Genomic DNA, 15,681 nt, shown 5'->3' with positions numbered 1-15,681 from the left:
TCTTAACTTCTGAACACTCTTTCTGGTGGGAAATTCCCTGCAGGGCCCAACTGCTCTCACTAGAACCTAAAGGGGCCAGATCCTCCCTCTCCCCCAGCCTATGACAACCAGGTTGTGGCAATAAAACTGGGGCTTGCCAGACAAGTCCTCCTGCCTGGGGCCCTGGAGCTCCAAGGAGTGGTACAGAGACAAAAGGGCAGTCCAGGTCTCAATGACCGTGGCTCTGTGAATTTAAAGCCAGCAGCACCTGCCTGCAGCAACATCCTGGGACACATTCCTGCCACATAACTCTTGCCATGTTTTTACCTATCTGGCCTTCCTTGGTTACCTGTTTTTCAAAGCAGGTTCTCCAGCTTTCCTGTCAACTGTCAGATAACCAACATAATTTCAATACATACCCTTTCCTTAAGTAGCTTGGTGCTGTTGGCACCAACAGTCTTGGCTGATATTCTCATTTCCTTGTCTCATTTCCTACTATTTATGGCTTCCTTGTTGTTCCATCATTCCCAGAATATACCATGTACTTTCAGACTTCTGACCCTTGAACATTTCTCCATACACCCCAGAGCTTCTAGCATTTTCAAACTGCACTGCTTATTCAACCCAACATTCACTGAGCACCCACAATGTTTCATTTTGGTTCAAGGTAGTAGTTAAATGAGGATCCATAAAGCAAGGTCTCTGCCTTTGCATATTTCAGATCCTAGCAATGTGTCACTTTGTGTATACAGGCCACCATGGGCTTAAAATGATTTCCAGGAGGTGATAGTTGTCAGTACAACAAAGTCTCAGAGCAAAATTACAAAGTATCTTTACCTGTATTGCCATCCTAATGCCTGTCTCTCACCTCCCTGGACCTCATGTTTCTCACCATCCTCTGTCACTGGAAACTGCCAGTGCCTGTGAGGTCTGCTCTCACCAACTATGTGTCATGCTTTAAAATCTCACACTTTTCCCCCCTTTCCTTCCTCTTCCCTTCTTTACTTTTCTTCCTCCTTTTCCTTCTTCTTCTTCTTTCTCTTCTTTTTCCCTATCCCTGTCTTTCTCCCTCTTTCTTTCTTTCTTTTTTTTTGGCATGCTGGAGATTGAACCCAGGGGAATTCTACTATTAGGCTTCATCCCCAGTCCCTTTTATTTTTTACTGTGGCACAAGGTTTCGATAAGTTGCTCAGGTTGGTGTTGAACTTAGATCCTTCTGCTTTAGTCTCTCTAGCTGATGGGACTACAGAAGTGCACACAGGGAGGGCTGGGGTTGTGGCTCAGTGGTAGAGCGCTCGCCTAGCACATGTGAGGCCCTGGGTTCTATCCTCAGCACCACATAAAAATAACTAAATAAAATAAAGGTATTGTGTCCAGCTACAACTAAAAAATAAATTAATAAAAAAAGAAGTGCAGACAGGGGTTTGTATATTTTAAAGTGGATAATTCATGCAAATAAATCTATAAAATGGAGGAGAAATGTTTGAGCAGAGAGTTCTCCCCATGCAGCTTACGTACTGAGAAATAACGCTTGCTCTATAGCACCAAGCCAAACTTTGCCTTCCTACAGTCTTTTGCAAATGAATCTTAATAGTCACCAAAGGCTTATACCCATGGCTCCTACCTTTTATATTCCTTTTGTTAGAATATGAATAATGAATGCTGAGGTAACATAAATGATCAAAAATTTCACTATTTTACTTTGTAAAAAAATAAATCAATATAACTTGCCTTGGTGTCTCTCAAGAATTTTGTGGAAAAATCCACAGTAAGTGCCTCATAAAGTGCAGGGGGCTTAATATCAACTATATCCCACACCTTGTGGGCCCATTTCTGCAGATCAGATGCATCACCGAGGAATTTATCATTAATAAAACACATCACATTGGAAGAATATTCCCATGTTTCATCCTTGAGTTCCTATAGGAAAAGACAAAAAAAAATGTAATGAAGGAAAGAAAACAAACAAACAACTTCTATCCATAAGCCAGAATTTGGAATCAACTCTAGGATTGAATATTTTAAAAATATGCTTTTACCATCTTTCAAAAGTCTTCAGTGAAAGAGAATTTAAGAATATTTTAAGTAATCAAAGATCATGAAAGCACAGAATTATTTAAAAAACTAATCTTAATATGCTGAGCATACTTATTATATTAACTCAGAAACAAAGTGCAACTCTGGCCAGGCAAGGTGGCATACACATATAATCACAGCAATTTGGGGTGCTGAGGCAGGAGGATCACAAGTTTAAAGGTGATCTTCGCAATTTAGTGAGACCTTCTCTCAAAATGAAGTAAAGGGATAGGGATGTGAGTAGTTCAGTGGTAGAATGTCCCTGGGTTAAATACCAGAGGGGAAGAAGAAAAGAGCAGTCTCTGTCTTCATTTACCAAACACATTTTACTATGTGCATGCTTGGGAAGGCTAGGGATTCTGGGTAAGGGATGATTTTATTTCTTTTCTTTGTTAGTACTGGGGATTAAACCCAGGGGTGCTTTAACCATTAAGCTACATCCCCAGCTCTGTTTAATATTTGTATTTTGAGACAGGGTCTTGCTAAGTTGTTTAGGGCCTCACTAAGTTGCTAAAGATGGCTTTGAACTTGTAATCTTGCCTCCAGAGCTGCTGGAATTATAGGCTGGAATTACACGATGTCCAGCTAAGGGATGATTTTTCAATGCAAACTATTAAGAGAATTTTTTTTTTTTTTTTTTTTTTTGGTATAGAGGGCAAAAATGGAGGGGCTAACCTTTAGGAAAATGCCTCCTGAGAGGCCAGCAGGGATTTTCAAAACCCAGTCAGGCAATGAAGAAGCCCCTCTAAATAAATGTGTCAGTGTCTTCATCCACAAAATGCTGCTGGTCAACCTCCTGAATCCTTAGTGCATGGCTACTGAGTTACATCCCCTCTGAAATCTGCCGATTATCAAGTGCCAGCTGTGGAAAACCATGAATATCTTTGTACAGCCATTCTCAAACTGTAGTGGGCTTTGGAATCACAGATTCCTAAGGCCCATCTGACTTTCTGATTGTGGGATGGGGCCTTAGAATTTGCGTTTCTAAACATCCAAGGAGACACTGATGCTGCTGGTCTGGAGACTGTACTTAAAAAAATAAGTTTGAGGGAACAGTTTGCCTCCAACTTGCCAACTTGGCCATTCCCAGCTTCTCCCACAAGATTTATATCCTGCTGCTTGTTTCCCATGATCCTCTCAAAACCTGCTTCCTGGCAGAGAAAAACTTCTTCATGTTCTACCATAAATCATTGATAGAAACTATGTGTCAATAGTTCCTAGAATGTTCAATTTATCAGTATTATATTTTCTAGACCCAAAACCCAAAAAGGAAGAAAAAAATCTAATCATGAACATTTTAGTTAGCCTTATGGGAGAAATGCAGTAGATGGTACGTTTTATTTAGAGGCTAAAGGTTAAAATGTCTTATCTCTGCCTCTTCTGTACATAAGGAGACTCCTTGCTTGCCTCAAGATAGCAGACTGGACCTGGTAGTTTCTAGGACTTTTCATCCAGGATCTATGATGCAGCCTTTTTTAGAGGGGAGAGAGAGGCCCTTCCAAAGACCTGAAGCCATCCCTTGAGAGGGGCATTAAATTCTGCTGAAGCATAAGGCCAGCTGGCCTAATGAACTGATTCAGTAAGACCACATGCACTAAGAAGCACTTCATATAACATAAGACACAAAGCTCTCATTAAAGAAGGACCAAAAGACTGACTTGAAAAGGAAGAAAAGGTTAAGGTGACAGATATCCAGAGGATGAGTGTGGCAGAGAAAAGAAAGTAAAGATAAGGAATAAAGTATAGGTGGCAAGAAGCAGCCATGATTAACTAGGAAGCCTCAACGAGAAAGACAGCAGGAGAGCACAAATCACCTCCAGGCAGTGCAGATTGGAGAGGGAGGAGGCTGGCGAGTAAAATTTACACTTTTTTTTTTTCCGTAGTACTGGGGATGGGATGGAATCCAGGGGTTCTCTACAACTGAGTACATCCCCAGTCCTCTTTAGTTTTTTTTTTTTTTTTTTTTTTTTTTTGAGACAGGGTCTCACTAGGTTGCCCAGGTTGGCCTTGAACTTGTGATCTTCCTGCCTCCAAGCATTGAACCCCAAATCACTGTGTCCAGCTAACTGGTCTTTAAGAGGACAATGGGAATGTACAAGAGGACCAGGTGCAATCCACAGACCATGACATCACAGTTTTCCTATAGGCAGAGGGCATGAGACTGGAAGGCAGTATTATGTTTGATAATAAAAATTTAGAAAAAGTATTGTTTATGTTAGGGTGATGAACTGTTCCAATTTGCCTGTGACTGTCCTACATTCCAGGAAACCTCTCAGTCTCAGGCAGCTAGGACCATTGGTAACCCCAGTTGTGTAAGGAATAGGTGTGTGTGTGTGTGTGTGTGTGTGTGCGCACGCGCGCGCGCGCATGCACATGTATACACATACACATATATATGTGTTTACCATTGTTCTTTGTGAATTCTTATGAAAATGACTACAAAAGTATGATGAGACTTAACAAATGCTATTCTTTTTTTTTTTTTTTTTTTTTGGTACTAGAGATTGAACCCAGGGGCATTTAACTCCTGGGTTACATCTCCCTCCCTTTTTTATTTTTTACTTAGAGACAGGGTCTTGCTGAGTTGCTTAGGGTCTCGATAATTTGCTGAGGCTGGCTCAGCCTCCTGAGCTGCTGGGATTACAGGCATATGCAGTGGTGCCCAGCCTATTCTTGGTATTCTTGACTCAGTCTTGCAACATTCACGTGACTGAAGAGAGAGTGAAGTGGTCTTATAAAGCAACACTATTTACATTGAACCTAATTACAGGATCACAGGATATCCTTATGCAACCAAGCATTGAACGACTGAAACTGCTCAGATCAGGGAAATGGAAATTTCATCATCTACTGGAGAAACGAGGTGGAGCACAGAAACCAGGACTGGGAATCCTGTGCAGGACTAAACCAGGAAAAAGAAGCAGGAAGTAGAACCCTTTCTACACGCCCCAGCATGAGAGATTGCTGAGCCAGATCACCACCTTCTTTTCTCTTTTTCACATGCTCCAGGCACAACTATAGAGAGACCAGGGTGGCACAAAAGAGGAGCCCTATCTACCATCCCTGGACAAGCTCCACTAGCCCTGAAGTCTGGGATTTTCCAAGGGTAATGGCAGAAGGGAGAATGGGGAAAAAGGAGCACCAACTGAGACAGGATGCCCTGTGAGAGCTTCAGGCTGTCATACAAGTGCCTCTGTGCAACAGTGTCACACAAACCCTCGGCTATCTGTATGATGTACAACACCGGCTCCTTCCAGAGTAAGAGCCAGGCCACAGCAACTTGAGTGCCAGGTTATCACAGGAAGAGAGGGTTAACCATCAGCAGGGATAAATAACACCACGGAGGATTTTAAACTTACCTTTATCACATGTTCTCCAAAGGAAAATTTGGTAAATATTCTAGTTTTTTTAAAAAAAAGTCCATCTAGTAAAATGATTGAAATCATTTAGGAAAAGCACATCATTTAGAGAAAAAAAATCTAGTTTCATAGGGCTAGGGCTGTGGCTCAGAGGTAGAGTGCTTGCCTATCATGAGTGAGGCACTGGGTTTGATCCTCAGCACCATATAAAAATAACATGAAGATATTGTGTCCACCTATAACTACAAAATAAATATTTTTTAAAAATCTAGTTTCATTAAAAATAACTTTCATTTTGTTCCCAAAACAACGCACAGATAAATAATTCAGGCTAAATTTTGCTTGTTGTCAACATCCCCCATGTCCCAAATATCCTTTACCCTTTTTTTCTCCTGCAGATATTGATACCATGCAAATTCTTGAAGAGGAACCATTATAGGATCTTCAAATTTGGATGGATAATTCATCTTCAGACTCTAGGTTTCAAAATACAATAGTTAGTTTAAAATGAATTCTCTTTTAAAGTCAAAATCATTTCCCCAAATTTTTATGGAGTCTCCAGAAAGTTTTATGCAGCCTATACCTAGGCCACAGTCTGACTGAGATGCCCTGTTCTGCTCTCTGCCCACACTAGGACACGGAGCTTATTTGTCTCTGACTTCTAGAATATAAGCTCCTGAGGGCAAGAACTATGTCTTGGCCTTCCTGTATGTCCTTCTACTATCGAATCTGGCTCATGGTAAATCATTCACTCATGACAATTGAAAAAACAAATGAGTTTATGCCAATAGTTTTGTGATCTGCTTCTTTCAGGACAAATTTTTCCTTAAATTAAACTCTTGCTAAATCTCAGTGGTTCTAGTTAGTTTACTTGAATGAAAATAAGTAAATATTACTGCTGTAATTCACTGATGTAAGGAGATCAAAAGGATACTGTGGTTATACCCCTTAGGAAAAAGATAAGTAAATACTAAATAAATTTAGGTGTAGAATTTAGGTATAGTATTGAGTATGTTTTGGTTGAACATACAATTTTTTGTATGAATCACAGAAAAAATTTATTTATTTATTTAGATGGTATTGGGGATCATGCTCAGAGCCTTATATACGTTAGACTATAGAAAATTCTTACAGGTATTGACACCAAAACAGACTGGTAGACCAATGGTACAGAATAGAGGACACAGAGACTAACCCACAAAATTACAATTACCTTATATTAAACAAAGGTGCCAAAAACATGCATTGGAGAAAAGATATCTTCTTCAACAAATGGTGCTGGGAAAACTGGAAATCCATATGCAACAAAATGAAATTAAACCCCTATCTCTCACCATGCACAAAACTCAAAATGGATCAAGGATGTAGGAATAAAACCAGAAGAAAAAGTAGGCCCTAATCTCCATCATGTGGGATTAGACCCCAACTTCCTTAATTAGATTCCTTTGGCACAAGAATTAAAATCAAGAAACAATAAATGGAATGGACTCAAAATAAAAACCTTCTTCTCAGCAAAAGAAACAATCTATGAGGTGAATAGAGAGTCTACATCTTGGGAGCAAATTTTTACCCCTCATACATCAGATAGAGCACTAATCTTTAGGGTATATAAATAATTCAAAAAGTTAAACACCAAAAAACAAAAACAAAACAAAAAAAAAAACCCGATCAATAAATGGGCCAAGGAACTGAACAGACACTTCTCAGATGATGATATACAATTAACAAATATATGAAAAAAAATGTTCATCATTGCTAGCTTTAGAGAAATGCAAATCAAAACCACTCTAAGGGCTGAGATTGTGGCTTAGTGGTGGAGCACTTGCTTGGCATGTGTGGGGCATTGGGTTCGATCCTCAGCACCACATTTAAAATAAGTAAATAAATGAAGTATTGTGTCCATCTATAATTAATAAAAATATTTTTTAAAAAAACCACTCTAAGATTTCATTTCACTTCAGTTAGAATGGCAGTTATTATGAAGACAAACAACAATAAGTGTTGATGAGGATGTGGGGGGAAAGGTACACTCATACATTGATGGTGGGACTTCAAACTGGTACAGTCAATATGGAGAGCAGTATGGAGATTCCTTGGAAATCTGGGAATAGAACCACCATTTGATGCAGCTATTCCTTTTCCTCTGTCTATACCCAAAGGACTTAAAAACAGCATACTACAGGGACACAGCCACATCAATGTTTATACCAGCGCAATCCACAATAGCTAAACTGTGGAACCAACCTAGATGCCCTTCAATAGATGAATGGATTAAAAAATGTGGCATATATATACAATGGAATATTACTCAGCAATAAAAGAATAAAATCATGGCATTTGCAGGTAAATTAATGGAGTTGGAGAAGCTAATGCTAAGTGAAGTTAGCCAATCACAAATAACCAAATGCCAAATGTTTTTCTTTGATATAAGAAGGCTGATTCATAGTGGGATAGGGAGCGGGAGCATGGGAGGAATAGATGAACTCTAGATAGGGCAGAGGGGTTAGAGGGGAAGGGAGGGGGCATGGGGTAATTAATGATGGTGGAATGTGATGATCATTATTATCTAAAGTACATGTATGAAGACATGAATTGGTGTGAACATACTTTGTATATAACCAGAGATATGAAAAATTGGGCTCTATATGTGTAATAAAAATTGTAATGCATTCCGCTGTCATATATAAATTAAAAAAAAGAAAACTCTTACAGGTTAGCAATTCTGTAGCTCAGTGGCAGAGTGCTTGCCTAGCATGCTTGAGGCACTGGTTTCGATCCTCAGCACCACATAAAAATAAACAAATAAAATAAAGGCATTCTGTCCATCTACAACTACAAAAAAAAATTTTTTTTAAAACTTTTAATTAGACCAGAGACCCTCCACCTAATAGAGGAAAAAGTAGGCCCAAATGTTCATCACGTCGGATTAGGCCCTGACTTCCTTTTTATTTATTTATTTATTATTATTTTTTTATTAGCTACACATGACAGTACAATGATCTTGAGAATTCATACATTTGAATCAAATGGGGTATATTTTCTCACTTTTCTTTGTACAGGTTGCAGAATCACATTGGTCATGCAGTCACATATATACATACAGCAATAATAATGTCTATTTTATTCTGCTACCCTTCCTATCCCCCCTACTCTTCCCCTCCCCTCCCATCATTTCTCTCTATCCAATCTAATGTGACACACTTTTTTTTCTCCTCACAACATCATACATGCATTCTGTATAACGATGAGGGTCTCCTTCCATCTTCCGTGCAACTCCCCTTCTCCCTCCTTTTCCCTCCCACCTCTCTTCCCTATTTAGTGGTAATCTTCTTCTCATGCTCTTCCTCCCTATCCCATTTTGAGTCACCCCCCCCTTTATATCAGAGAAGACATTCGGCATTTGTTTTTTAGGGATTGGCTAACTTCACTTAGCATAATCTGCTCTAATGCCATCCATTTCCCTGCAAATGCCATGATCTTATTATTTTTTAGTGCTGAGTAGGCCCTGACTTTCCTTAACAAAACTCCTAAAGCGCAAGAAATAAAATCAAGATATATAAATGGAATGGACTCAAACTAAAAAGCTTCTCAGCAAAAGAAAAAATCAATGAGGTGAAGAGAGAGCCTACATTTTGAGAGCAAATTTTTGCCACATGCACGTCCAATAGAGCACTAATCTCCAGGATATATAAAGAACTCAAAAAACATAACACCAAAAAAGCAAAGAACCCAATCAATAAATGGGCTAATGAACTGAACAGACACTTCTCAGATGATGATATACATTCGATCAACAAATATATGAAAAAATGTTCAACATCTCTAGTAATTAGAGAAATGCGAATCTAAGCTGAGATTTCATCTCCAATCAGAATGGCAGCTATCAAGAATACAAACAACAATAAGTGTTGGCGAGGATGTGGGGGGAAAGGCACACTCATGCATTGCTGGTGGGACTGCAAATTGGTACAACCAATCTGGAAAGCAGTAGGGAGATTCCTTGGAAAACTTGGAATGGAACCACCTTTTTACCCAGCTATCCCACTCCTCAGTCTATTCCCAAAGGTCTTACAATTAGCATACTATAGTAATGCAGCCACATCAATATTTATAGCAGCTGAATTCACAATAGCTAAACTGTGAAACCAACCTAGATGCCCTTCAATAGATGAATGGATAAAGAAACTGTGGTATATATACACAATGGAATATTATTCAGCATTAAAAGAAAATAAAATTATGGCATTTGCAGGTAAATGGATGGAGTTGGAGAATATCACGGTAAGTGAAAGAAGCTAATGCATAAAACCAAAGGCCAAATGTTCTCTCTGATAAGTGGATGCTGATCCATAATGAGCAGGGGGGCTAGGGAGCATAGGAAAAATGGAGGAACTATGATTGGGCAAAGTGGGGGTGAGGCAGGGGTATGGAGGCAGGAAAGATGGTGGAATGAGATGGACATCATTACCCTAGGTACGTGTATGACTGCACATATGGTGCAACGCTACATCCTGTACAACCAGAGAAATGAAAAGTTGTGCTGCAGCTGTGTACAATGAGTCAAAATGCATTCTGCTGTCATATATACCTAGTTAAAATAAACAAATGAATAATTTTTAAAAGTTTTGTTCTTGATATTAGTTTCACTATATCCCCCTAAAGCAAGAGAAGGCAGTGGAAGCAACAACAATTAGGCCCCACTTTCCCAGCAGGTCTGAGAAGTGGTTGGGCCAACTGGGAAAAAGTAATAGCTGCTGGAGTAGGCACCTTGTCAAAGTGAGGCTGGTGCTTAGAGACCCTGTTGTGGACTGAAAGGGCACTAATTTGGCACATTTCATCAGGGGTGAGTATTCCAAGGGCAAGAAATCCAGGACATAAGTGCGTACTACTTTGGGACTCCGGAGAGCAAAAGAGGAAAACAGTGGTAGGGCCATTTCCTTCTTAGACTACTGTATCCAACAAAAACAACAATGTCTGGTTGCTCAGTTCCACTTTCTGTGCTCTGTTTGATGAAATCCTACAGGATGACTGCTGTTTCTAACTGAGGAATTAACTGGAGTAACCAGCAAACCCAGTAGTATTCAAATTAAGCACATCATACTTTTCTTTATAATTTAGCATTTGGTCTGGAATCAACTACGTCCAAATTAAAATATACCTACTTATCCTTACCCTTTATGAATCTTAATCTTTTATAGCAAATCAGGGATCTGAGATTGCTCATAAATGATCATGCCAGGAATATAATCACATAACCTCTGTTAAGACAGAACTAACTGAATTTACACTGATATGTTTTCATATTTGATAGTGTTACTGTAGGCAAAAGCTTAAGAAAGGGGAAATTACATTATTAACATATCAAAGATATTGTTTTCTTGACTTAGCAGGGGTTGGTCCACTGCCTATTTTGTAAGGCCTGAAAGCCAAGATTAATTTTTAGATTTGCAAATATTGAAAAAAATCAAAAGATAAGTCATATTTCATGTCATGTGAAAATTCAGTGTTCATAATAAAGCTTTATTGGAACACCACCATTCATTTATATATCTGTGGCTACTTTTATAATATCAGGACAAAGTTGAATACTTGTGACTGAGACCCTATGGCCCACTTATATTTACTACCAGGCATAGAAAACATGGGCCTTCAGAAAAGGAGCTAAGAAAAACAAGAACGTTCTTATTAAATAAAATTTTGGACATAAAATGTTACTAGCCCCATCAGCCCATAATTTCCACTTCTTTTGATCAACCTGTATTATATTCATAGATGTCCCAACACCTGTTTTCTTCACTTAAACTTTCCTTATTTTGCAAGTTATTTTTTAAATTTTACTCTGTAGATTCTGGAACAGGCAAGAAGGCCTGCTTAAGATGAATTCTATATGGAATAACATTTTGTTATCCAATATCCAGCAGGATACTTTGGTAGATAAAAATACCAATAAGACATGTTTGTGGGGTCTAGTGAGGCTTTGAAGAGAAACTTGGCTTGGCGAGTACTTTTGCAACAAACCCCAAAGACCAGTGGAATATTACATTTCAACATTTCATCACTGGCAGTATGAGTGACATGGCCAAATTCTTCAGTTTCTTTCAGTGGTTTCTTTTTAAGCCATTTTGCATATTTACAAAGAAATTTTGGGATTGTTCAAAGCACTTGGGGCCACTTGTTAAGAAATCCGTGAGGCATTTTTTTCTGCCAGAATGTAGTGATTGTTATAGCAATTAAAAAAAAAAAATCTTACCAAGTGAATAGTTTTCGAAAATCACTTGGGGAAGGAGTTTGTAAAAATCCACGAGTTAGAGTAACACTTTAAACTTTTTTGTCATGAGTTTTAATAAATCTGTAATTCAATTTTTAAAATTAATGTGGAATAAAATGTGTAAATACGTAGGAGTAGTAATTACTATTTTTCCCAGGAAGGTTCTGAATACTTCCTTTGCTGGGATCTCCCTTTACACGTCACCCTACTCCAAGCCAAATGCCCGCCCCTGACCCGAATGTGTCCTCTCTGCGCTCCCGGGGTGGTCCCAGCCAGCCAAACCTTCCTCCAGTAGAACATCCACCGGCCTGCACCAGACAGCGAGGCGCATAATCCACGCCGCGAGGCCGGGAAGCCTGGAGGGTCGCCGCATTGGGGGTTTTCCTGCGGTTACCTCAGCAGTAGACTTCGCAACCTGAAAGCTGGAGCTTTTGAAGATCCCCACCACTTTCACCTGCAGCGGCCGCTCGGGCGGCGACTTAGAGCTGCATGGGGCGGGAGTGGGCTGCAACCTCTGCAAGCGGTCCATTGCGGAGCTAGTAGACTAACCCCGAGCAAAAAAAAAAAAACAAAAAACACACGCGTTGCCACGGCAACCTCGCGGCCCCGCCCCCGACGCCAGCAGTGGGCGGGGCAGGGTGGAGCAAAGGGCCGGCGGCGTGGGCGGGGCCTCTCAACTTGCCGCCTGTTGCTGGTGAGCCAGGCCCCGGGCCGAGAAGGGGGCCAACCGAGGGATTTGTGGGCTGCGGCTGCCGGGAACCAGCCTCGGGGCAAAGGATCACGGAGCCGCCCGCCCGGGAGCCCTCTCGGGTACCCCAGGGGCCTCGAGCGCATCCTTCTCCAGCCCGCGCACGCCGGGTTTCTCAGATCTCTTTTCCTGGTTAGCGCGCAGCCTTATCTAGGCCAGCGGGCGGGTTGTGCTGGTAACACGGGAATCAGCCCGAGGCCGGAGCTGCGTGGGTGTGGGGAGTGCGGGGTCCCGGCTGGCATCGCCCGGGGAGAAGGCACCACTCGCCTGTTTTTGTTCTCGCCCCCGCCAGGGCCGTCTCGGGGAAGCAAACTGACTCCCGCCCCGGAACATCCCCGCCATGAAGCCCAACTTCTCTCTGCGCCTGAGGGTCTTCAACCTCAACTGCTGGTGAGTTCGCCGGCCGAGTGCTGCCTGGGGGCCTCCTTCCCTTTCGCATCCGCACAGCCAGAGGGAGGAGGGAGCCCTTCCTCACAGCTGGATCACGACCCCATCCTGCCTCCAGGATCTCGGGTGTAGGGGAAACTCGAACCGACAGGTCGCCCGTATCGGCCCCAACTCCAGTGGTACTAGCAGTCACTTTCCCTGGCCCGCCTTTCCCTTCCCTTCCTTAGGGGTCTTCCCTACGTGAGCAAGCACCGTTCTGACCGCATGAAGCGTCTGGGAGACTTTCTGAATATGGAGAGCTTCGACTTGGCTCTACTGGAAGAGGTGGGGATGTGCATCTCTGATATGGATCCCAGGCTGGGAGGAGCTCTGGGAAGGGGTGCTAGAGGAGACACCCACCCCTTGGGGGAAAGGCCAGGCAGGCATGCTTATCCTTCCCTCAGGTGTGGAGTGAGCAGGACTTCCAGTGCCTGAAAGAGAAACTGTCTTTCACTTATCCAGCTGCACACTACTTCAGGAGGTGAGAAGCCTGCAGGCCTGAATCTGTTCTCAGACTTGAGGGTTCTTGATCCTGCCAACCCTTCCCTTTCCCTGCACCTGCCTACCTCCTTCTCTGGGTAAAGGAGCAGGAGAGGGTGAACTGGGAACATTGTATCTTTTCAGCCCATCTCCGCCTATTATCGGGCAGCCCCCTCATCCTCCTGCAGAGGCTGTTGTCTTGAGCTTTGTTCTGAGACTGGTCCCAGCAGTAGAGAGAGAGGAGCTCATCAGAGCTGGGAAATGAGAGAGAAGTGGGCTGGGTGTTTCCCACCTTTTCTGGTTATTAAGCAGGGCTTGGCTTACAGCGGAATCATTGGCAGTGGCCTCTGTGTCTTCTCCAAACACCCAATCCAGGAAATCATCCAGCATGTCTACACCCTCAATGGCTACCCCTACATGGTAAGTAAGCCTCCCTCCTCACCCCCACTAACACAAGGTAGAGAAGGCAGACTTCCTGGAGCTACAGAGGCTGGGCAGATGGAAGGTGGCAGTGCCATGAGTTCCTGTCTCCTCCTGCTTGCAGATCCATCATGGTGATTGGTTCTGTGGGAAGGCTGTAGGACTCCTGGTGTTCCATCTAAGTGGACTTGTGCTCAATGCCTATGTGACCCACGTAAGTGAAGATACCAGTGCTTAGGGCTTGGACAGGCATTCTAATCCTGGAACTGAGGTGGGATTTCTCTGCTATGTATCTGAGGAGGAGCTATCGGGTAAGGGTTTCCTAAGGTAGCAATAGGGCAAGATTTACCCATTGTGTACCAAATACCTTAACTAGTGACAGACACAAGCTTGATTTACACAGGCTCCTGGGACCCTTAATCTTACTGCTATAATCTCATCTATCTCACTCAGCTCCATGCCGAGTACAGCCGACAGAAGGACATCTACCTAGCACATCGTGTGGCCCAAGCTTGGGAACTGGCCCAGTTCATCCAGTGTGTGAGCCTAGGCTTGACAGGGGAAGTGGGTTGGGACCCAGGGTTTGAGGTGTGGCTAGGATTAGGGCAATGGGGGCAAGGGAAGAATTCCTTCCTCACTGACCTGGCTCACCAGCCACACATCCAAGAAGGCAGACGTGGTTCTTTTGTGTGGGGACCTCAACATGCACCCAAAAGATCTGGGCTGCTGCCTGCTGAGGGAGTGGACAGGACTGCATGATGCCTACCTTGAGACCCAGGATTTTAAGGTGAGAAACTACCTAGCTGTTTTCTCACCTATACTCCCAGTTTCTCTCTCTTCCTGCCCCATATCCTACCATGAACCAGCTACTCCCTAGGGCTTTGAAGAAGGCTATACCATGGTACCCGAGAACCATTACGTCAGCCAGAAGGATCTGGAGCCATTTCCATGTGGCATCCGCATTGACTACGTGCTTTACAAGGTCAGGCTCTCTCCACAGCATGCCTTCACTTACTATGTCTATTATTGTCACCAGCCTATTCTGATCCTTCGTTCAGCTGGTCTAGTCTTAGATTACTGATGGCTAGAGAATGGGATACTGGAAGCTGGTTCTCTGGGAGGAGGCCCTCCAACATAAGATTCTCTCTGGCCCTTTAGGCGGTTTCTGGATTCTGCATCTCCTGTAAGAGTCTCAAATCCACTGCAGGCCATGGCCCCTACAATGGCACCCCCCTCTCTGATCATGAGGCCCTCATGGCTACTCTCTGTGTGAGACATAGTCCCCTCCAGCAAAATCCCAGCTTTACCTATGGTGAGTCACCCCACTCTTTCCCTTGGCTCTTCTCTGTCTCAGGGCAGCCCCTCCACTCTGACCTTTTCTCACCCCACTGCCCTGCTTTGTTCTAGGACCAGCAGGGAGGTTGCCGTTGATCAGTGTGCTGAGGGAGGCCTGGACAGAGCTGGGGCTGGGTATAGCCCAGGCTCGTTGGTGGGCTGCCTTCGCTGGCAATGTGATTGGTGTCGGGCTGCTTCTCCTGGTGTTGCTTTGTTTCCTTGTAGCAGAAGAAAGGGCCAGGGAAGTGGCCATACTGCTTTGGACGCCCAATGTAGGACTGGTGCTGGGGGCAGGCGCAGTCTACCTCTTCCACACGCAGGAGGCCAGAGGCTTGTGTAGGGTCCAGACTGAGCTCCAGCATGTGCTTGGAAGGGAAAGGGAAGCCCAGGACCTGAGCTCAGAGCGTCAGTTAGCTCTGCTCCTGGGGCAGGAGAGGGGACAGAACTGAGGATCAATAAAGCTTGACATTTTAGTGGCTCTGCCTTTTTCCTTGTAGAGGCATTGATGAGAACCTAGGATCAGTTTGATTGTCACAATGTAGACATTAGGGCTGTGACATATCTTCCCCGCCTGCACACCTCCCCTGTTC

General features: G+C 43.1%; 2 protein-coding genes across 5 annotated transcripts in view; one reads left to right on the top strand and one right to left on the bottom strand.

Annotated features, from left to right (window-relative positions):
- Nucleotides 1-12,226, bottom strand: part of Ppil6 (peptidylprolyl isomerase like 6) — a 35,406-nt gene extending 23,180 nt beyond the window's left edge. For both annotated transcript variants that reach the window (XM_046430186.2, XM_046430194.2), the window contains exons 1-3: nucleotides 12,077-12,226; nucleotides 5,795-5,890; nucleotides 1,711-1,899 (exon numbers count right to left, since the gene is read on the bottom strand). In XM_046430186.2, coding sequence (XP_046286142.1) covers nucleotides 1,711-1,899; nucleotides 5,795-5,890; nucleotides 12,077-12,211 — 420 coding nt within the window. In that variant the 5' untranslated portion in view covers nucleotides 12,212-12,226. The remainder of the gene's footprint in view (nucleotides 1-1,710; nucleotides 1,900-5,794; nucleotides 5,891-12,076) is intronic.
- A 121-nt stretch (nucleotides 12,227-12,347) lies between these two features.
- Nucleotides 12,348-15,564, top strand: Smpd2 (sphingomyelin phosphodiesterase 2). Of its 3 annotated transcripts, none has more exons than XM_046430173.2 (11): nucleotides 12,348-12,376; nucleotides 12,723-12,820; nucleotides 13,045-13,141; nucleotides 13,261-13,337; nucleotides 13,663-13,756; nucleotides 13,881-13,970; nucleotides 14,210-14,292; nucleotides 14,411-14,543; nucleotides 14,634-14,738; nucleotides 14,915-15,068; nucleotides 15,164-15,564. In XM_046430173.2, exons 2-11 carry the CDS (start codon nucleotides 12,771-12,773, stop codon nucleotides 15,538-15,540), a joined length of 1,260 nt encoding a protein of 419 aa, XP_046286129.1. In that variant the 5' UTR covers nucleotides 12,348-12,376; nucleotides 12,723-12,770; the 3' UTR covers nucleotides 15,541-15,564. The 3 variants fall into 3 exon arrangements, with proteins under 3 accessions (XP_046286129.1, XP_046286115.1, XP_046286122.1); XM_046430159.1 differs by lacking the exon at nucleotides 12,348-12,376 and adding an exon at nucleotides 12,383-12,562; XM_046430166.1 differs by lacking the exon at nucleotides 12,348-12,376 and adding an exon at nucleotides 12,383-12,605.
- Nucleotides 15,565-15,681: the final 117 nt, after the last annotated feature.

Source organism: Marmota monax, unplaced genomic scaffold (genome assembly GCF_021218885.2).
Source record: "Marmota monax isolate L192 unplaced genomic scaffold, Marmota_monax_Labrador192_F-V1.1 WCK01_AAM20220418_F8-fsc00013, whole genome shotgun sequence".
In the NCBI taxonomy this organism is placed as follows: Eukaryota; Metazoa; Chordata; class Mammalia; order Rodentia; family Sciuridae; genus Marmota; species Marmota monax.
The sequence above is the reverse complement of the archived record's forward strand: the minus strand, read 5'-3'. Positions and strand labels throughout refer to the sequence as shown.

Bases quoted from the DNA above. Each gene is read 5' to 3' on its own strand.
- Smpd2 (XM_046430173.2), top strand. From the start codon at position 12,771: ATGAAGCCCAACTTCTCTCTGCGCCTGAGGGTCTTCAACCTCAACTGC. The intron at 13,757-13,880 runs GTAAGTAAGCCT...TCCTGCTTGCAG, and splicing joins TCAATGGCTACCCCTACATG to ATCCATCATGGTGATTGGTT. The intron at 14,293-14,410 runs GTGTGTGAGCCT...CTGGCTCACCAG, and splicing joins GAACTGGCCCAGTTCATCCA to CCACACATCCAAGAAGGCAG.